The 22,143-nt window shown below is 51.8% G+C and overlaps 3 protein-coding genes across 3 annotated transcripts; 2 read left to right on the top strand and 1 right to left on the bottom strand.

The window, feature by feature from the left end:
• Positions 1-1,791: 1,791 nt before the first annotated feature.
• On the top strand, positions 1,792-13,546 carry LOC128271583 (organic cation transporter protein). The gene is made up of 7 exons (XM_053009169.1): positions 1,792-2,376; positions 8,880-9,303; positions 11,251-11,837; positions 11,920-12,094; positions 12,422-12,567; positions 12,750-12,916; positions 13,070-13,546. The coding sequence occupies exons 1-7, from the start codon at positions 1,927-1,929 to the stop codon at positions 13,155-13,157; spliced, it is 2,037 nt and encodes a 678-aa protein (XP_052865129.1). The 5' UTR covers positions 1,792-1,926; the 3' UTR covers positions 13,158-13,546.
• A 983-nt stretch (positions 13,547-14,529) lies between these two features.
• LOC128275587 (RNA-binding protein 33) lies at positions 14,530-21,177 on the top strand. Its single transcript, XM_053014141.1, has 3 exons — positions 14,530-14,830; positions 19,715-20,589; positions 20,655-21,177. Exons 1-3 carry the CDS (start codon positions 14,810-14,812, stop codon positions 20,881-20,883), a joined length of 1,125 nt encoding a protein of 374 aa, XP_052870101.1. The 5' UTR covers positions 14,530-14,809; the 3' UTR covers positions 20,884-21,177.
• On the bottom strand, positions 20,660-21,877 carry LOC128275588 (histone deacetylase complex subunit SAP18). The gene is made up of 3 exons (XM_053014143.1): positions 21,742-21,877; positions 21,202-21,659; positions 20,660-21,099 (listed from the first exon to the last, which is right to left on the bottom strand). Exons 1-2 carry the CDS (start codon positions 21,808-21,810, stop codon positions 21,279-21,281), a joined length of 450 nt encoding a protein of 149 aa, XP_052870103.1. The 5' UTR covers positions 21,811-21,877; the 3' UTR covers positions 20,660-21,099; positions 21,202-21,278.
• Between the last annotated feature and the right edge of the window lie 266 nt (positions 21,878-22,143).

Genomic DNA, 22,143 nt, shown 5'->3' with positions numbered 1-22,143 from the left:
GAAATGGGGAAGTGTTATACGACACCGGGGCCCGCGGACCACGGACGATGGAGGCGAAGCGAAATGTCGGGCTGGCGAAGGAATGTCGGGCCCAGGAAGAAGTGAGATTGTGCCACGCGACCCGAGCACGACACGACCGGAATGCTTAGAATGCTGCCCCGTTGCGGGTTGCGCTCCGGAGCTCCAAGGATGTGCTGATTTTCCGTAACACGATCCGATTGGCGCACACGCTCCGGTGGCTAATCTAATAAACATTCACTTCTACCCTCTACACCAAGGCGCGTTGAAGCTATCAATCAACACCGCGAGCAACGCACGGGGCAACCGGTTGCCGAAGGAGATTCGATGCGAAATGAAGGCATTGTTACGGCCAGATTGACGGGGTACTCGTTTTTTTTTATGTTATGTTAAAGATACATATGTATTTTTAAATAACTTAAAGATTGTAGAATAAAACTGCCACCCCAATATTGATCGGTAAGTTAAGATAATTATAAATTTTTGTTGAAGGATTTTTTGAACAGCTTTTTGAATGCCAATCTGAATATCACTTGCGGGTCAAGAAATTTAACAAGGGACCATAAACAGATCTAGGTAATAGCGCAAACTGTTCGAATAGTAGACAGATGAGACTGCTCGACAAAACGAACCAAAGATTTCGTGTGAAATAAAACATTGCGAGTTGATATGTTTCCATACAAATTTTTCATATTTAAGATTTACCGAAATATTTCGTTAAAACTCACCTTTTTGCCACCAAACTAAATCGCTCAACTAGTTTAGTTTGTATTAAAAACATCAAATTCCTGACCAAATTCGAAGGAATTCGATAATTAGCTTTATTACTTAAAGACAGCAACAATTTTATAAATTAACAACACATTAACATTATTTTTTTATTAATTAATTTCTCCAGAAAACTATCAAACATTGTCTCTCTCATTGTCGTTTCACTCCTTAAAGTGGCATTGTTTCTAAAAACCAGCTAAGCATTGCTTGGCGCTTTCCGTGATTCACACGACTTTTCATACCGAAAGTCGCTGATCCGAGCCATCAAAATCGTCGGTTCCCATTCTGGGGACGCTATTATTTATCGCCCCGGCTCAGGCAACACGTTCCAGCTTAGCTCAGTGCAGAGCAAAACGGTGACAAGTGGACACGGACCCGTCCGTGGTGTGTGCGTCGAGGCGCTAATGGCTCGTTTTCTCGGGCACGGCCGAAATCGGACGTTCTGTTGCCAATGCCAGCGGCGCCTCGTAACGAACACAGCCCCAGACCAAACCTAAACCCCGGGGGTTGTTTTGGGTCACACACATGGCGCACGAAAACAATCAATGCTGGGTCCGAACAGGGTCCGAAACGAAACAAAAGTTCCCCGGCAGTGGCGAGTTCCAGCTGACAGTAGTCTAAGTAGAGTCGTAGTCGCCGCCGCCGTAGTAGTAATCGGCCCGTTTGCTTTGCGCTGTACATTCTAAACAACCCAGGCGGGGGCTCGATCGCCGATCGGACGGTGGAACGAAAGCGACGAGATCGGTCGTGCCGTTCGCAGCGTAGAGGTAGTAGTACACTCGGCCAGTTCGTGTCCCCCGCGATCGGGTAGAGCACCTACTACACCCGACGACGCGGTGCGATGTCAACGCGTTGGCCGAGGGAAAGATAAACTCGCGTGCGAAGCACAGAACCCCCGGCACAGGTAGGGCAGGCCGTCCGGTCCGGACCGGAGTGTCTATTTAACTTAGCAGCGGCGCGCACGGCTTCATCAGTGTTCTGTTGCACTTCCTGCGAGCTAGAACTGTGTCCTCGACCTGTGAGCTACGCGATCGGTCGGAGCAAACCAAGAAGTGAAGTCGTTAGAAGTCAGAGTGTCAGAGGCAGGATCTTGGAAGGATCACAGTGATTGGTGTCAATGTGACCGCACCGTGAAGAATGAAACGACATTATTACGTGCAGAGAATGAACAGCGAGGAACGGTTCGGTGTGGCCGGTGATGCGCCCGGCATTTACACGGTGACGGTGCCGCGGCTGGAAGTGTCCTTCCCGGTGCTGGCCGCTGCTCCTGGGCCCGTTTGCCCACCGCAGCAGCACGGTACCACGGTGGACTTCGGGACGGTCAATATCTATCAAACGGCACTCGGGCCCTCGAAGGCCGGAGCCGATGGGCAGCTAAGCGCCTCGAAGGTGCCGATGGTGGCCACAGTGGACGATAAGAGTGATAACGCCAGCGACGTCACCGGTAACCTCGCCGATGATGACGACAACACCGATATCATCTCTGACTACATCGGCCACTACGGCCGGTGGCAGTTCGGCTGGACGTTCGTGCTGTGCCTGTTCCAGATTCCCACCACGTTCCACATCTTTTGTCTAGTGTTTCAGGTGAGTGGCCCATGGGTGTTCCCCCCGGGATTTCGGAGCCTCCTGGGAGCGAGTAGTGAAGCTGAATAGTCGGCCAGACACTAGTTTCAGTAGTTCTCCGCAGGTCATTGTGTAGGGTCGTTTCGTCTCGGTGGACGTATCTTGTAGTTGTAAAGGGAAGATCATTGTTTTTTGTGCCTTTTACTACAGGAGACGTACAGGTTAGGAAAGAGCAATTTCAGGCCGTCGAGAAACGTCAGAAACCCTTAAAACTAAAGAGTAAGCCAGTTGAGACGGAATTGTTGAGCTCAAATCAAACTGAAAATGATTAAAATGGGTCAACTAATCTAATTTCCATAGAGATGTGGCGAACGAAAACGAAAGATACTAAATTTTGCTCCCAATGAGGGTGCCTTCCCAGGGAATTGGCCAATCCATTCCTTATTTCCTCAATGTTCACCTGAGGAGAAGGAAGGTTGCAATTTTTGTGCTTGCGAAGCAACTAGTCTGTCCCGTCGGCGCGTCCTTGAGTAAGACCGGCCATCGGTTCTTTGCCCTCGTCGCACGTTGGACACTTAAAAAGCCATAATTGTGCTAAGGTTTTCGTCCAACGCTCGACTTGAATTCTAATAAGTGTCATAAAAACCCACTCCAAAGATTAACCCGACTGATAAGCTGGCCTGGTGCTTGAGCAAGGCACTAGGGTTCCTACTTGGCCCTGATTGGCATGGATTCTTTGGCCCAGGGAGTGAATGGAGCGCGCATTAGGAACGCCGACATATTTTGATTGCAGTGAGCGAGAGCGTCAAGTTCATCATTTACTTGATTGAATTCCAAAGACCCCGATGATGATGGCACGGATTCATTTCCCGCTCTCCAGTTTCGCGTGTCGTGCGTTCGTTGACGATGACACGCGAAGATCCTTTCCTGAGCGCTGCCTGAACGTTGGTGACATAACTGCCTAAACGCTCGAAACTGGAATGCTGCCAGTAAGTGCTCGAGTGGCCCCGTGGCCTTCTGCCACCTTTCACTTTCGAAGCCCCGGCTCAGCCAGCCAGCCCACGAGGCTGTGGTTGGCACACTTTTGGCAGCTTTTTTCCGTCAAGGTCTGGGGCCCGCTCGGGGGTCAATGGTGACCGAGGTCAAGTTTGTGGCCACCAGCGGAACACCACCACTTGCCACTTTCCCGGGGTGTTTTAGGTCGAGTATGGGTCGATCCAGCGCGGTCGATCGACCGGCGTGTTTTGGGGCGTGCTGATCGCTCACATCCGCCCCCAGAATGTAACGGTGTCAAGGTGGCCCGACAGGCCCGGGTCGTGGTGTAGCATTAGGTTGGGTCCGTTTTTGGGAACCGAAGCGCCATTTGTCATCTCGTTTGGACACTAAATACCGCGGACCGGGGGTTGGGTCTCCAGTTTGGAGCTTTTTAATTAAACCTTGCCTCTCTTCTACTGTCTCAAGTAATTAGCAGCATTGTTTACTATCTCAAACAAGCCACACAACACCTGTTGACGAATGTTGACAAAACATTAGTCAAGCACACTAACGAGCCCTCTCCGATCCGACGAAAGGGAAAACATAAACGCTGGCGACCGCATCGCATCGTGGCAAGGAACAGATTAATGATTAATGGTACGCTCGGTCGCACATTGGGCAGCTGACCCTGGCCGACGATAGAGTCGGCGTTTCCGATCAAGCATAAAGCGGTGATCGAGCTGTTTGGTAGCATAAGTCCCGCAGCAGCCTGAGGAGCATGCCGCTGATGCACCGATTCGGTACGGCTTGCGCTGGATGCAGTTTATGCTCACGGAATTCAGGTTGGTTCCATTACTGCGCCCCATTAGGGCCCATTGGTCACCCACACCACACGGAGCCCGGAGTTGAGTAATGCGTCGACTCGTTTGGGCCATGCCGCGGGGCACACATTAGCACATTAGCTGCCGCGCTTGGCAAAACCCCGATCTAAGTGCGGTAAATTAGGGCACTCGGCTACCTTAAACCGGTGGTGTCGCTCTTTGATCATCGCTTAGGGCTCCGTGGTAAATACGTTCATTAGGCGTACTTAACGAAAGTTGACAATTCCTGTTTGCCAAATGGTTCAGGAAGTGCTTTTTCTGGTAACTCAACTGCTCAGCAGTCGTCGTCGGACGGTTGGTTCCCACTGGCAGAACACAGAACATGTGTGCCCCGAGACCCCAGAGGACTCCGTTAGAGGCTTAAAAAACACACACTCCGCGGACACGGGGTTTCCCACCACAAAAATGAGTTCATTATTCATATTTTCTTTGATTTGTCGTCTCTCACGTTTCGCACTTTTCGGGCGGTCATCGATAAAGCCGATTATTTCTTACATATTTTTCCCCACGATCAGGACCAGGGTACATAATTCTGGTCACAAGAACCCCGGACGTGGATTTCCCGTCGCTGCGGGAAAGGAAAACGGCCGTGGGCGTGCCTCACGTCGGAAACGGGTAAGACTGCGCCCTGAGCCTCGTTGAAGGTTGTCCTGTGATTATTTTAAGGACATAAATCTTGTTTCAACATGGAGCATCCTTCGCGGTGATTGTTTGCCCAACGAACTGTGTCGGTTATTTACACTACTATGGCATGTTGTCCCTGGTTTGTAAATATTCAAAATTAAAACTACATTCTTTTCAGTAAAGAACCGAAAAAAACTATTCCAAATTTATGTTAATAAATTGATTAAGTTGCGTAAACCCTTTCAGAAGCAACACGGCTTGAAGAAACTGAACTTAGTTCACCATTCGACCATCGCTGTAGTTTAGTGTTTGGTTAAAAACTGCTTCAAAATATAGGTTTTTCAGGAACTTTCTTTGACACCATTTTCGTGAATAATTTTCGAGCGTCAATTCCTTAATTTCAATTCCACTTTTCCTCAATGCCAGCCGTTCTTGAAGCGCCCGTCCAAAAGCAAATCTTTGGCATATTGACGGTAAAAATATTTGATAAAACTAAGTGACCGTTGGTCGTGAACAATAAAATACCCAATGATTTGATTGGCAACTCTTTGCTCATCCATTACCATCAGTCGAATACTTGCTTTAGGTGAGACTACAAATTGAGGTGCTATTTAATAGTTAGTATACAGATTGCCAGCAAGTTTAGCCTAGAATTGCAAAAAAAAAAGAAATTTCTCAAAAGACTTCCGTAGAAGAACCGTACGCTTGTTTGCCTCATAAAGACTGAACCGATTCGCCTCAGACGGGATACTAAAGTGGTGAGATGGGCGTCTCATCTCAGTTTCGTGGGCTCACCATCAAACAAAGCCTTCTTTGATTCAAAATCGTCAGAAAACATCACTCACGGTTGAATGAATTAGTGTTATAAGGAACTGCCTCGCCGACACTCATCGAAAGGTTAGGACCATTTTGCATAAGTTCAATTACGGACGGTGGTGCGGCCCCCGTTTCACGGTTCCGTGTGCCCACCGTCTACCGGCACGCCCGGTTAAGCCGTTGACAGGGGAGTGATTATTATTTAATTCACTCACCTACCGCAACTAATATGCTGCGGCGTCCCACATTCAGCGGCGTCGATTTATTACTTAAATAAATTAAAAACCGGCTGCTAATTGTACTTTCGTTTTCGATGGAATCTCCACCGGCCGACGTCATATAAATCAGTCAAATGTAGTAATTGCAATCCTGCTTGCGGGTTGGCGAGGGTGATGTAAACATGCCGTAAGATTTCGTTCGATCGCTCTAAATAGGTTGCGATTTAAATATGCAACCAGTGTCCCTACGCAGTACGGCGGATCAGGGCTAATCGCTTGTGCCATTGTAGCAAATCTATAATTCTCGCCCAAACGCAGCCATTTGTCATGCTGTACTATTAACGGCGTTACTACTTCAGCACACCCCCGGGCCCCGAGGAGGGGACTCATAACCGGACACAGAGCCCTCGTTTTGCGACACCCTCGACGATGACCGTGGCCGGCAGGAATTGTGGCGTCGGGTTTTGCATCACCAAATTGCAGTTTGACGAGAGAAAATCGAAATGAAAATCGCTCGCTCGCCGTCGATCAACCGTCTAAAGTTGCCAGAGATTGCACCACAGTCCGCCAGTACCGGTGGCCTTCGAGTTCGAAGAAAAGCTTGTCCCTTGCGTTTGCGCCACCTCTTAAATTCATTAACTTAAGCTTGCCGAACGCAAAACCCCGCTCTCGGCGCCGACAGAGCAACACTTCTCGACCTTGACCGTCTAAAGTTTGTTCACCGGCTGCTCGAGCTGCTCGAAACTGCGTGGCAAGTTTGGACACCCCGAAACCGAGCAATAAACCCAGCGAAAGGCGCTCGCGGCCGGTGCCGTGTGGGATTCCCTTCCCATTGGTTCCGTTTGGTCCGATGAACGCGTGCCAACACTCTTCCGGCATCCGGTCGGACGACCGGTTCTGGACAGGGGTCGCGAGCTGCCGTTCAAGTGCAAAAACCCACTCGAACGGGCAGTGCGTTCCGAGGATGACTGACTGACTGCCTCGACCCTGGTGGACCAATCGATACGCGACATTGAAGAGTGCTGTCGACCCTGGTGTCGGTGGAGCTCGCCCAAGCTGCACCACGATCCGCGATCCTTCCCGACTGCGACCTGCGATGATGTGGAGCACCCCTCGCCGGGAGGGCTACTGCGCACTTCAAACGCCCCAAAGGAAAGCGGTCGTAACTTAATCGTTACGACTGGATCTGGATCTAAACTGACGCAATATCCTGACGGAATTTCAAACGTCACAAAGTGCGCACTGCCTGAAGTGCGACTGATCGATCCTTCCGCCTCGCACTGGGCGGCCGTTAGCTGCGTCGCTACGGTGGAATATTTTAATACTGATCGCATGAATGTTTATTGCGGTTGGAGTACGCAGTGGTCATACATTGTATAACGGTTAGTGGCGCCAGCGATGCCTAAGCAGTCTTAGATTGTACCTCGAGTGCAGGAAATCAGGAAGGCGAGCTTCATTTCTTCTAATGATAACCTCGAGTGGCCCGAGTTCGCTAGAACATGGCACCGTTAGCATCGCGACCGGGCGGCGTTCTAACTGCCGATCTTTCCGCACGCGGTCCGCGCGGTCCAAACGGATCCGAAGGACGTCCAGTCCGCGCACTAGTGCGTGCTGAGCACCGGAGTGTCAGGATCGTTTACAACAGTGTGACGCACAGTGTCTTAACATGGTCCGTTAATCGATCGCCCCCGAGCCTCTGGTCGCTGTAAAAATAAACAACAGAAACTGGTTCACGGCGTCACTTATGGGCCTACGCCACGAACGGAACCTCATCAATCAAAGATTGAGCATTTAACAGCGAGTCTGCACCAGGAAGTTCGATCGTGTGGCGAATTTGGGAACGACCTTCCCGTAATAGGATACGTAATCCGATAGTGGACCGCACGCCGTTAGCCACAGAAAAAAACAGCCGCAGGACATTTCTAGTTGCCACACGCTGTGGCGCGTGGCGCCGAATCACGCGTGAAATTAAATGTGGTTAATTTAATTCAGATAACACAAAACAGGTTACAAAGTCTAGCTCGGCAGGGGTGCGCTCGCGATTATTGATTACTTCCTCCTAGCGAATTTGCGTGGTAGGCCTTAGTCTGCACTTGTGAATCAAACGCCCATTAGCTGCGGGCTCATTAACCAGCGATACCCGCAGAGAGCTAGCCCGCAACCGGCGCCCTTGGCATCGATTGGAAGGATCGACGAGGAAGTGCCAGCAACAGCAGCAGCAGCAGCGCTGCAACCTTGCCCAAGGCCCTCGGTATCGGGGCACGCGTACCGGCCATGCCGGCGTTTGCCGGTAATTTTCATTCCACTAGAGATCGCTTATCGCCCGAGCGAACACGGTGCGATCCGTGCCACGCGTTGCTCTGGAATGCTGGCAACTCGACGATCGACACACACTCCGAAGCCGTCGTCGAAGGTTTGGCCAGAGTTAGCCAACAAAGCTTGTTCGGCTCGTTCGCCGGCTCGTTCGCCGGCTCGCCGGAGCCTTCGCAGGCCTCGTGTAACGGGTTGCGAAATTCGCAACACGCCCGCTCCGCCTGTTGACATTGACCGTCCGGTCGTGTACCGGCCACGAGGAAGCGAACGAACCCCAACAACCCACTGAGAATCAGTAAACAAGACACAGTGGGCCACTTGCGGCATTGAAACGTCACGTACGATGCGTTACGGTGCGTTACGCGCCCATTGAACCGGTTTCCGGTGACCCACCGGGCATCTATTTTTACCGTTCTCCGACTACTGCTACTACTCGTGACTCTAATTATCGTTGCGTGTAACCGACGGAATGGCGCAATGGATTGGATTTGGAACGATCATTATCGGAATGGCGACTGACGGGCTTTTTGCATATTGTCGCTAGTTAATGAGCGGGCTCCAAGATTTGATCGAGATAATGAGCGGGACGCCAGAGAAATGCAGGGAATTCGAGACTCCAAGACTTCCAATCCACGATAAAAATATAACCGGAGGTCATATTCTTTGCTAACCGCTTGTTTCTCCTTCACCGACACAGGCCGCAAACCGTGAGTTCTGGTGCGCCCGACCGGAACACCTCGCGGCCGTGCCACTAGCCGTGTGGCGCAACCTTACCCAGCCCGACGGGCAATGCAGCTTCCGGGCAGACGCCCCGTACGAGCGGCTCACACTGGACAGCTTCTTCGAGTATTTCGCGAGCTTCACGAACGCCACGGCGAACGACCTGCCGCCGGTGGCTGTGGCCGGCGGATGTCCAGCCTACGAGTACGACGATTCGATTTTCGGCCAGACGATCGTGGCCGAGTTTGGGCTCGTCTGTGACCGGGCGTACCTGGTGAGCCTCGTCGAGCTGAGCTTCCTGGCCGGGGCCGCCCTCGGTAGTGTCGGCAGTGGCTGGATCAGCGACCAGTTCGGGCGCCGCCACACGCTGATGGGCTTCGCACTGGCCCAGGCCGTCACCGGTAAGTTCCGAGATAGTAAGCGGGGTCCAAATTGCCGCCGCTGCCAATTATCGGCCAAATTTCACGCCATTTTAAGCCATCCAAGTGAGCGCGTGCTCCGCGGAACGCCCATCTAGTTAGCCACGGTTAGCGTCGCGCAGGGACGTTTAGGTCCCACAACATCCGTTTTTTGTGTTGTGTTTTGTTGCGTGCTGTCGATAATGTGGCCATCGTGTGCAGTAACAACCCCCCCGCTTGTAATGGGCCGCACTTTTAGTACAATCGTTTTGAGTGGTTGCGGTTGCGGAAAGTTGTTTGTTTTGTGCCGATGTCCGATTTGAAGTCACGTGTCACAAATTGATCGGACAAAGCCCAAATTGGGAGCCACCATTACGGCACGGTAGGCATTGAATTGGCCGAATTGCACAATAGATGACGCGCCAACCCCAAACGCGGTTCACGTTGTAATTCACGTTTTCCCGGCCACGAGCCAAGTCAATTTCCTCCACCCTGGAGCCGTTCCGGAGCCGTTTGTGCTTTAATTACTAAATCGCGCCCCGATGGATCGTGTGGCGAGTCGGGTGGGTGCGATGCTCTTTCAAGCGTTCTCTGTGCACGAACTCGGGAATTCAGCTGGAATCCGTGTGTGTTAAGATCGATCCCGAGAACTGGAACCGGAGATTTATGGAGTGACGGCAGATGCACTCTGCAAAGACTACTCGCAGCACCTGTTCAAGCCGTCCGTTCTATTTCTGCCCTTGGAGTTTGTGAGAAGTAATAGCAATCGGTTTGCATAGGCCGTTTATATGGCCGACTGGTGGTGCAATAAAACCCTGCAATAGTCGTATGGTTCTCCTTATCCGCCCGTATGATAAAAAAGCGGAAATAACCTCATTAATAATACTGCACATCAACGTAATGCAGTGGACGGTAGTGACAAATGATACTATCGCGTCAGTCATTATCGAATCAGTGTGTAATGAATAACTGAAGACGGTCGCGTAAAAGTACCAGAAAGTAAACCAATTACCCGACCCCGACCGGGTGTAATGGTCTGAGATTTATCAAAGAACTAGCCACCAACTTCGTCCCTCCCTAAGGGGAATTTTGGAGGCAAACCAAGCGGCAAACCTTAGCACAATAATTAAAAAATTTATGAGTAGAATACTATTAATTTTAGCAGCTTTCATTCGAAGATTAGTACTAACTGAAAAAGCGATGAATGAAGCAAGAATCGGGACTTTTCAGCCCATATGTTAGTTCAACAGATGGCGCTTGGTACGCTATTTTCGATATTCAATCTACACGATTTGATCAATAAACGATTAGACCTACGATTGTCATTCGGGCGCCCCATATAAGACAAAATGTAGAGCTCGCTTTACTAGTCACCGACATTAGTCAGTGTTTGCCAAGAAGAAGAACGGCACAACCAACCACACAGTGGGGGAGCAACATCGGAGCAACTCTAATCAGTGATTCAGACCCCGTGTACGTGCAATTATGGGCCGAGATTGGCTCGGGGATGCTGACGGCGCCGCGGACGTCTGCACGTTTCACAAGCACAGCACGTGCTTGTGACCGACCGGCATTCTCCGGTACCGATGGTGCGTGATGCTGGTTGTCACGGTTCTGTGTTGAAATTTTAAACTCGATTAGAAACCAAATGCTCCGGGATGGGGTCCGGCAACCGAGCCGCAGCTGAGCGTGCAGTATGCTAATGTAGAGCACTGCGAGACGTTAATCACTGCCCCGGAAGCAGGAACTAAGACACTAACGCACACAACCACAACCAGCTTCCAACGGTGCGTTCACTTCCCGCTATGGAAGGCCACTAAGGAGCTCTGGTGGTAAAAGGGAACCGGTTTTACCCGCCTTAGCCAGAGACCAAGGACTTCTGCCGCGCAGAATTTGGCCACGTCCCGCAACCATCGATTTAACCCTCTCGTTTGTTCCGTTTTTTCGCAGGACTTGCACTCGGATTCGTGAGCTCGCTCGAGCTCTACATGGCGCTCCGGGTGGTGCTCGGGTTCGCCTCGATGTCGGTCGCCGTCGTGAGCTTCGTGCTGGTGGTCGAACTGGTGAGCGGCCGGTACCGGACGATCATCGGCATCCTCAACATACTTCCGGTGGCCTTGGCCTACATCCTGGCGGCCGGCATCGCTTACGTGACGCGCGACTGGCGCACCATGCAGTTCGCCATCACGCTGCCAGGCCTGGCGCTAGTCGGCCTGTGGTGCCGCTGCCCCGAGTCTCCCCGCTGGCTACTGGCCAAGGGCCGGCTCGACGAACTCTACCAGCTGCTCGAGCGGGCCACCAGCTGCAACGGGCTCGGGTCACTTCCCGACCACTGCCGCAAATCCCTGGTGGCCGCGGCCAGCATCGGAGCCGATGGCGAGCAACCCGAGGCTGCCGTCTCCGTTGGCGATGTGTTCCGGCAGAAGTTTGTACGCACCACGCTGGTGATGATCGTCGTCTGGTTCGGCATCATCCTGATCTACTTCGGCGTCACGCTGCACCTGAGCAACCTCGGCGGGGACATCTACATCAACACGGTACCGTGTAGTTCCGTTGCCTAACGCACCGACACTCGGAAATGGAAGAGTTACAACTCTTTTTCGCTCTTTCTCCGCACAGGTCATTGCCGGTTCGGTGGAATCGATTGCCATCTGCCTCAGCATCGTGGTCGTGCTTAAGCTCGGGCTGCGAATTAATTTATTCCTCTACATGGTCGTCGCGGGTCTGTCCTGCATCGTGATGAACTTCGTCCCGGATGGCAACCTCTGGCTGATTATAACGCTGGCGATGATAGGTAAGTCGGCATCCGGTGTGCCGTCGTGGCCACCGTTGAGTTGATTAATTAAGCTCCCGCGTGGGACGACATCCTCGAGACACTAATTTCATTTCCTTCCAACCGGCGCGCGATTTGGACGAATTTCTTGACGGTGGGTCCTCGCGGGTAGCCCCGAAGCATTATCCAATTTGTCCCGGATCCCTATCGTATCCCTGATTTACTCAAGTGTTCTCAATTCTCGCTGCCCGTCCCCGGACCGGGTGGCGTGGACCGAAAAAGCGAAACTTAATCAACACCGCGAACTAATGCACCGACCGATCCGATTGTTTTGTCATCCTCACACAGTGAAGTGCTGCGTCGGGGCCTGTAACGCCATCATCCCAACGTTTACCGCCTACCAATACCCGACCACCATGCGCAACCTTGGCGTCGGCGTGGGGAATTTTGCGGCCGGCGTCGCCCTCATCATCGTCCCGTACCTGTGGCTGCTGGTGAGTAGTGCGGTCTAGTGTTTCATAATTCGATTACTGGCCCCGCGCACCGGCCTGGCTGGCTGACGCGCCAAATAAATTGAGCCATTAGTGTCGGTTCCAGTGGGCAACGTGGCAGGCCAATTGTTGTGCGGTTTGAGTCAGGAAATCTAATCAATTGTTCTTGTCTTCGACCTACACAGGAACATTACGATCAGTATCTGCCGATGACGATCATGGGTGTTTTCAGCATCGTAGGTGCCCTTTCGCTGGCCATGCTGAAGGATAAACTGAGCCCCAAGTACCGGCAACGGCGGCAAGCCAAACTGTCGGCCAAAAAGTCAGGCCTCAACAACGAGCACGATCGAGTGTAAGTCGAAATCATTATTAAAACTGGCATAAACTTGAAATGAATTTTTTAGTGCGAAAAAATTAAGAAAATAATGAAAAGATTGACCATAAATTAAATATTTACTATAAATAAAACTTTGCTAACCGCGCTCACCGGATTATCTACTTTCAGGCGCATCGAATCGCACTTCCCGAGGCCCGTCGAAGAAACCGGAATCAGCAACATTGGATTCGCTCACAACGAAAGCATATTTCTCTAGGACTTCGGCACGTTGGCTGGCGTTGTAACCCTACAGCGTAGACGGGGAAGTAGAACGAGCGAGCTAAATACTAGGGTGTGCTCTCGGAGGCTCTTCGGACAACGATCGCACACACGCGGCATCGGGCACACAGGATTGTGATAACTTATTCTAACTTGGGGAAGCAGTAGTATTCGGAGAGTGCGGGCGGGGCACTTCTTCAGGCAATTGGCGATCGCGACGCGATGCGATTGTATGTATTGCCAGCAACTAGTATTAATGCCGCGCCGCGGTGACGACTGGGACAAGACAAGGTTCCGTTGGGTCTGGCGGGCACATTAGCATAAAGAATTATTGTTCCAGACGAACGATTGTTGTGCGAACTAATGGATACAAATATACTTTGTAGAACAATTCAGTTCATTCATCCTCCGGTTCTTGATCCTCGTGCTAGGATCGCCACCACGAAAGAAAGTGACTCGCGGTTGTAATTGTAGCACCGCCTCCTCCGGACTGCCCCGACGGAATGCAGCGTAATCATGTGCCGATCATGTGCGTCGGAGGTAGAGACTGCTAAACGTTTGCGCAATAAACGCCCTTCTTGTGGATCGGGAGAGAAAACCTGTTTACACGGCACGGTACACCCGACACGGAATAGGGGGCGCAACGAGGGACGGCAACCGACGTCCGTTAACCCTTCACAGTCTCGATTCTCAGTTCTTCGAACAAAATAATCTGGCTTGATATGCTCGATACTTAAATCTGATAGAAAATCGAATAAAGGAATAGTAGAAAGGAAATTTTAAAAGGAGAGCAGAGCCCGTTTCGAACGAGATTAAAAGCTCTAGAAAATGAACTCGTTCTTCGGAGCATTCCTACTTCGAAAAAACTTGCCGATTAGGCTTTATCGTGGGAAAGTTTCCGTTTCACATTTATGAAAAAGCTTTTGAGGAGAAAGCAATGATTTTAAAAAGATGCGCCATGCGAACGTAGTATGTGCTCCTGTGAATGTATTAAAGAGCCTTATCCTGAACCTGCAGCATTTGCATTAAAGACAAACAGTTCCAGATCCTGATCGGTCGTTCGGTTCTCCAGTCGGGCCGCCGCCTTCAAGGGTCCAAGACAGTCCGAATCAGGCACGATCGCGATCGATCGTGTGCGGAAAGTGAGAGTGAAAAAGACGCAGTGCGCAAACAACCAATAGAGAGAGGTGCGAAACTGCGAACGGCGGTGGGCACATAGCCGCGAAGCCCACGACAACATAGGCTTTTCCCCGTGGCGCCCACGGGAGAGAGAGAGAAGGAGATCGAGGGCACCCAAGCCCAGCAAGCCACCTTCGCGGTATAAGATGTAGGTCCGGTGCTCCGTTGGCGGTTATTTGGTTGCGGTTCGTCGCCTGCAACTCTCTGCATTTTGATCGCTCGAACGTCCCGCGGTACAGAATCTCCTGCTCTCGGCGGTCTGCGGTGGTGGCAAGTGAAAGCTAATTGTAGAAGAAGTACCAGAGACACCTGAAACGGGAAGGCTTAAGGAAGTGTAGAAAGTGTTTTCCCTCGTGAGGGTGCGACAGACTGTGTGGTGGGCCGTAAAAAGGAACGGATTCGGAACCGTATTCAGTGTGCGTGGTTCTTAGTGTTTGTTGAAGACACAATTCCTAGTCAACGTCGAGCAAGATGAAATACTCGCTATTGGTGGTACGTTAAACAATATTCTTTTTTTAAGTGTGTGTGCGCTGTACCCATATTTAACCATAACCTGTTAACGGAACGGGTCACATAAAACACGGGTCACCTTCAGCATCCTTGGCCTTTTTCGAGACTCGCCACACCCAGGTTAACACGGAGCAACCCCAGAATGCAGGGCAGCCGTCACATGCGTGCTGCTACAGTTCCACCCCGACTCGAGCCAAGGATAGTCAGATGACTAACTTGGCCTGAACCAGTTTAGCTCTGCCAGTGCCTAGAGTGCCTTGAAAGGCTTGTGGTGACCGGCCAGCTCCACACAGAACCTAATCTTGGCCTTTTGCTAATGCATTTAGTAATAAAGTACTTGGCAGCGCTGCGGTTCCCGGCCATTTCTTTCACGCTTCAGTAAGACATGGTGCAACCTGGCGCTTGAGGAGGGCTTACATCTGAAAGGCCCCAGAGCCTCAGAGGGATATGATTAGTGGGCCCACGGTAGCGGATTTCATAAAAATGCTACATTACCCACAAATGGCCACGAGGGCCCCCCCCCGTTGGGGTTCTGCACCATTGGTGGCCGACCACTGAGACTGCATTGCCGGTTCATTGGCTTTTGCAGGTTCAACGGGCCTCTGTCGGATTATGAATGCTTTGTTAACTTTGGGCGCAGCATTTTATGCAACAAACCCTGCTCAGCCAGTCATCGGAGTCCGATTTTGCATCGGACTTGAGCCCGACGCTGTGGGGCGCATGTCTGCGAGTAGTTGTTTCACGTGTAACCAGCTTACAATACACAGCTGTTGCTGCCGTTCACGTACATAAATATTGTTCCACAAGCAAGCAAGTAATAGCCATTTTTAATCAATAATAAATCCTTCCCGAATGAAGTGCTTTTCCCAGCAACGCAGCATTTCAAACACCGTCACACCGTCCAGTGGCCATTAGCTCATTTGTTTGGCTGCGCGTTCCAAGCGCGTGCTTCACCGCGTTTCCAATAACCGATCGTTAATTGCGCCGAGAAAATACCGATACCGTGAAATACCGCAAATTGAATCACCTTTCTTCCGCCACAGAAACACACACCGTAAATCATTCCTCACTGCGGCGAGAGAAAAAAAAAGGAAAAGGGCTTTCCCTACTGGGGCCGGTGCCGATCACTTCCGGGAGGCCCTGCTTTGGCCTGCAGCCGGTGGGTAATTAAATGCCCCAAGGCCGGGCCAACCCTCACGCTCGACGATCCGATCGTGCTCTCGTGTTGACTCCCGTTGCTAGAAAAACTTAAACGCCGCACGCGAAACGAACCTCCTAGTCGAGTGTGCTGAAGCGCAGCTGAATGTTCAAAGAAAGGCCATACATTGCCACGGTCATCGTGGACACTCGGGAATCGACCGGCGACGAATTATGTAATCCTTTCTCTGTGACGTCCCACGGAAGATGCCATGGTTTCCGTGCTGGACGGTTTGGTGGTGGATCGAAAAGGAAAGCCATAGGCCAGTTTCACGCCACAATATCGTAGGCCGGGACGAACTAATAAACCTCTTTTTTGAGTTGCTATCAGTTCGGTCGGTTGACCCTCGTGGTTAGGAAGGCAGCAAGGCGAGAACATTAGCTTCATGCCGAGCCAGAATCTCTCGTCCGGTGAAGGATGTGGCGAATGGTACCCTTAACCGTTAGTTGCTTGAAACGCTCCAATCCATCCGGAACAAATTTGGCGCTGAATAAAGAGCGTTTCGAAACGTGAAGACATTCCCCGTTAAAAGGTATTCCATTCGAGTGCCGAATCCCGACAACGTGTTCAGCATTTCGGGTCGATTGAATTACGTAAAGTGCAGCCACTCCCGAGATTGCTCCTGTGTACACTCCGCACCGCACGTTATCCTGTCTGAGACTCGTTCCCACTACGGAGACGTATCTGGAGCGCGTCCATTACGAAACCTGTTTGACCGGCTCCGGTGGGGAGCCTCGCATTGCAGTGGTGCGAAGTAGAGGTTGTAATTTTCTTTCAGGTCCTTTTTTTGCGCCGTCCATTTTTAGTACCAAATACACAAAGCGCTTTAAATGTACCGGGGCTAGTGAAATGCCCAAACCGACCAAACCAGATCCATGAATCTTCAAAACAGCAAAACCCTCCGTTGCGCGCCATCATTGTTAGGTGAAACAATAAGAAACAATTTGAATGACTACAAGCGACGATCAAGCGGTGCGGCGAAGTTTATAGCCCCGGCCCGGGCCCGGACCGGAATAAATAAATGGCTCGATTCACTTTCACGCCAGTTTCACGAAAAGCGTTAAGACTTCAAATGAGATGCAAATTGTAACAACCCGGCCAGACCCCGGGGTGTGAGGGAGATGCAAATTGCACCAGCCCCCAAGTGCAGTGTTGCGATGGCGCTGAATATTAATTGGAGCCAGACGCCCGATTCCCTCTGCGCCATTTCTGCGACTCGCTGAAGACAGATCTTGGCTCCAAGGTGCCACCAAGGTGTCACAGTCATTCCGCGCCGCATACCTGATTAATGAACTTTCGAGCTGCGAGCAACCAACCGAACGGAACCAGCTCCCTGTGCGTTTTCCAACCCCCTTTCGGGTTGACAGTTTTAAACCGTTCGGGTCATTGTTCGTGGTAGGGTAGGACAAGATTGGCCTGTCACCCGACAAGATCCGAGTCCGACCCCGATTCGCCTATATTTAGAAAGTGATTTATTTACATTCGTGCAACTAGCAGCATGATCGACGGGTGATGGATGTGGCATAATGTTGGCCAGCATATGCGGCACGCAAGGCGCGCTAGGACACGTATTTTGAAACAATGCTACCGACGGCTGACAAACCAGCGGATGGACTTTTGATTCCCGGTGAGCCAAGTGTCTTGGGACATTTTGTGCTGATTCTACGGTATTTGAAAAATGAAAGCAATGTGAAACCGATCTAATCTGCTTCAGAATCAAACACAGATTTGGTCGACCCAGCATTTAGTGCGAACCTTGTTTTAAGAAAGGTGCCCGAAACACCTGCGGTGGCTTTCCAAGTTTGGTTCCCTTTTCAGCTTTTATCAACCTAAGATAATGTCGCGATCTTAAGGTTAAGCGCGATCGTCTCTCACGCGGATTAATGATATCTCGTTCGGCGTAGGCGGCTAACCTTTCCGTGAATGGCTACGGACATGGGCCTGAACGCCTTCGACCCCCTCGGCCGGGAGGTAAACATTTTCACTGGTCCTAAACGACGTTAACGATCGTGGTAGAGCAACCAATTGTGCTTGAATATTACTCGATTAGCCCGCGCCCCAGCCATAAACGATCCAATCGTTTGCAACTTTGGGCTCCTTCCAATCCTACAAGCCCGTCGATCCAGAGGCTCACCGGCGGCCACATTAACAGGCACAATCCTCCAACAGCCCACGGCAGAAAATCACCGAAACATAATCCATCCGTGTGGCGCAACGGCGGCGGTGTATTGCATATCACACACCCACTGCTCCGGTTTATTGATTTTCGTCACACTTAATTGACCCACTCGATTGGAACGCAATCGCTGGTGCGCGATTGCGCGAACCGCCTGCGAGGTTTGGTTCACTCGCTAAAAATTCGCTCAATTTAATAACGTGGCCAACTGACCCGCTTCGAGTTGCTACCGTGCAGATCGTGTAGTCGATCGGCAACGGCAACGAGGAATGACGGAAGCGGAAACGATCACGCACACGCTTGTCAAACTGTCAGACAGTAAGCCGGTTAGGCCGCGGCCCGCGGGCAAAAAAGAGCCACATTCACTCAGGTTAACCTTGGTGCCGTTAATTGGATGATATAAAACGGGGCCTCAACTTCAGCACCGTATCGGAGGGAGGAGTTCCAAAGCATTCGAAATTTTGACGCACGGAAAGAGGTGACCCTTGTACCTGATTGCAAAGTGATATTTTCAAGCCACACCTCGATGTAGTGGATCGATAAAATCAACCATATTATTAGTAACTGCCCAGGTGAAGGCCACTGTAGGCAAATCGGATTACTGGAATCCGATTCAGTAAGTTTTCGCGACACTACTCTGCAACCAACCTACCTGATGATAAATGAACCGTGTTTGAACCAACATCAACAGCCTGCAGAAACACGCTCGCTAGTTCCGGGAGCGTAAGAACGAAACGGCAACTTTCACTTTCAGCGGTCTCGGGCATTCTGAAGCCGCTCCAGCGATGAACGATCATCGCCAGCAGATTGCGAAAGTCACGGTGCTCTCTATTTACACGTTGGCGGCACACGGCGCCAACGGGTCAGCAGCGGAACACTCGACCCGCGCCGTGTACTTGACCGTCTCGAGCAGCCTCTCAGCCGCAAGGGCAAATTGGTTTCAAGTCTCAAGACCATCGCCAAGAGGCATCGCCAGATCACGAAGAAGTGATCATCGAACCGGCCAAACCGGGGGATGATGGGACCAGTTCCTAGTGCCGGCGAGTGCAATGGCTTCGATCCGATGGACCGGATAACCGGATTTAATCGGCCCTAGCATTATTATCTGCGATTGCGACACACTGACACTGAGGACGGTTGGACAACCTAGGCCCCCCGTCCCGATGGGATGCACAATAAAACGCACCGTAGCTCGCTTTCTCCTGGATCAGTCGGCCCGTAATTGCGATGCTATCGAATACGCGGCGGGAGAAATTGATACAAAAGCGGCGCACCGGAGGCTGTGAAGATGTATAATTTGAACTGCAATAAACTTTTATTACGACTAACGGTCCGTTATCGACACGCGGTTGACACGCGAGGCGACGTAATTAGCAAACTTTCTATCCGACACCGATCAGCTGCAGCAATGAAGTTCAATGCACTTTCTCAGTGGCCATGGTGTGGGAAAGCATTATTTGATCCTTTCGTCCTTTCCGTTCTCCGGTTCCAGATCCCCCTGGCGGGCATCATGACGCTAGCGACGGCTCAATACGGACCGCCGCCACCGAGGCTCAACATTCCGGGTGCGATCGCGCTTCCCCCGATCCGCGAGGAGCGCCTGCTGCCTCAGCAGCCACCGCAAGTAATACGCGTCCGGCGTCCGGGAGCGGTGCGCCTCGTGCCACAGAATGCCATCCACCAACCGTCCACTCCTCCCAAATTCCACGACATCCCGGCCGCGCTCGAGCACAAACCGGTGACCGAGGAGCCGGAGGACGACTTTCGGCCAGCTTTCATCCCGCAGCTCCAACTCCACCACCCCTCTCCGCCGGTGCCCGCGCTAGCGTCCCCGGCACCACCACCGGCCGCCAGCCCGGTGACCCAGCAGCATCCGCTTCCGGACGAGCAGCACGATCGCGAGCGCGAACTACAGCACCATGTTCTCTCTCGCTTCAATGCACAGGAAAACCGACCGGCACCGATACCACGGGCCCAGATCCCGGAGCGGTTCTTCGCCACCGACAAGGAACCGACCGGTCCGAGCGGAGCGCAACGCTTCGGCCTCGAGCGTCCCCAGCCGCAACCCGCCCCGAAACAGTACCGACCGGCGCCGCAGCCGATTCAAGCTCGTCCAGCGCCCCAGCAGCAGCAGCAGCAGCCGCAGGTCCGCGGCCACTACCAGGACGGAGAGCCACGCCGTCCCGTGTCCCAGAACCAGCCGGGCCGTAGCCACTCGCAGCAGGAAGAGAACCGCAAGCGCAAACCGGTCGCCCAGATTTTGCGCAAGTGGCGCGAAGAGCACGAGGACGGATCGATCACGTGGGGCTTCGAAAACGACGATGGGTCGTTCAAGGAGGAAACCATCGGCATCGATTGCGTGACCCGGTAAGAGAGACGCAGCTGAGGCACCATTGCTCCAGCAGCACTTCAGTACTTTGTGTATTCCACAGCGGACGTTACGGATACGTTGATCCGGATGGTGAGAAGCGCGAGTACAACTACGAGACCGGCATCCTGTGCGACCCAAATCGCCGTGACGAGGACGACGAGGACAATCTGGAGGTGGATTATCAGGAAAACAAGGCCGTCCTACCGAACGGGGTGCGGCTCGATCTGAACAACATGGGCAAGAAGCAATCGAAACGACCGACCGGCCAGCAGCAGTTCTACCGAAACTGAGGCGGCCACAAAGCCCATAGTTAGAGAGAAAGAAGAAATAGTATTTATTATAAGCATGCGTCTTCCGCCTCTGCGCGGAGGGGCCAGCAATTTTGGTGGCCTGATCGAAGACAGTGGTGACGCCGTACACACACACACACACGACGGTTCGCGCTCTCTCGGGGACCCCGCCGTTTTTGAGTCTTAACTAATGGGCCTTGCACTCCACATCAAATGCTGCAACAAGAAATAAAAGTGTTCGTTGCAATGCGTGTAACGTGTGTGTGATTTTATACAAAACATGTCGTTTCTTCTGACTCTGGTTCTGATGGAACTTACAAAAAATTATGCTCGAAAAATTACCGTCTTCCGAAGAAGAAAAGTCTATCCTAGTCGCGCGCCATTGGCACCCCTGTTTAGTAAGGTCGTTGCCGTCTCGGTGGAGGGATCCGGTTCGGTGGCGTGATATTGATGTCCATGAAGTCGCCGATGGTAAACTTGGCCTGGGCCAGCGTTTTCGAATCGTCCGCACCCTTCTGGCCCGAGCAGGTGACACCGATTTCGCGCATCCTGAACGAGGAGCCCCGGTCCGGGTAGACGACGGCAAAATCAAAGTACGTGCCCTTACGGCGTGTCTCCGGATTTACGTCTCGCACCAGCGTGGTCAGTTCGCGCAATGTCGCGTCCGTCCATGTGTAGATTTGCAGCTCGTTCGAAGGCACCTTGCCGTAGGCGTACTCGTTCGTCGAATGGTGCCGTCCGGTCGAGCAAAACACACGCAGCAGCAACGGGCAGGTCTGTGGCAAAAGGGAAGTCAACGGAACGTGTGGTTATGCCGGCATCGACACTGCAAACCGCAACGGCGCATTAGTTACCAACCTTCTCTCGGTCCACCGATTTCGGTGGCTGCGGTTTCTCTTCCACTATCATCGACTCTAAACCGGCCATATTTAAGCTGGCTTTCCGACACTTTATGTGATAAATAGTATTATCAAACCTCTTTACCCGCTTTAGTTTTGGCTTGTTTGGAATCCTTTTTTTTCGTGCTCGGCGAGTTTGACAGTTCCGTTCCGGCGATGCGTCTGACAACTGCCCAAGGTTTATAGATGAGTGCGAAGAAGAAAGGTGTGCATTTACACTGCAGGCCAGAAGTTTGTGCCCATCTTCATCGCTTCCCCAAAAGAAGGCACCAATTCGACAGTTTTGAGCCAATTTTCTCCAATCGTGTTTTTTCAGACATTACACACTATACGTTTTAAACATTTATTTCAAAATTATTCT

This window comes from Anopheles cruzii, chromosome 3 (assembly GCF_943734635.1).
Source record: "Anopheles cruzii chromosome 3, idAnoCruzAS_RS32_06, whole genome shotgun sequence".
NCBI lineage: Eukaryota > Metazoa > Arthropoda > Insecta > Diptera > Culicidae > Anopheles > Anopheles cruzii.
This window is presented reverse-complemented; position numbering and strand designations above follow the sequence as displayed.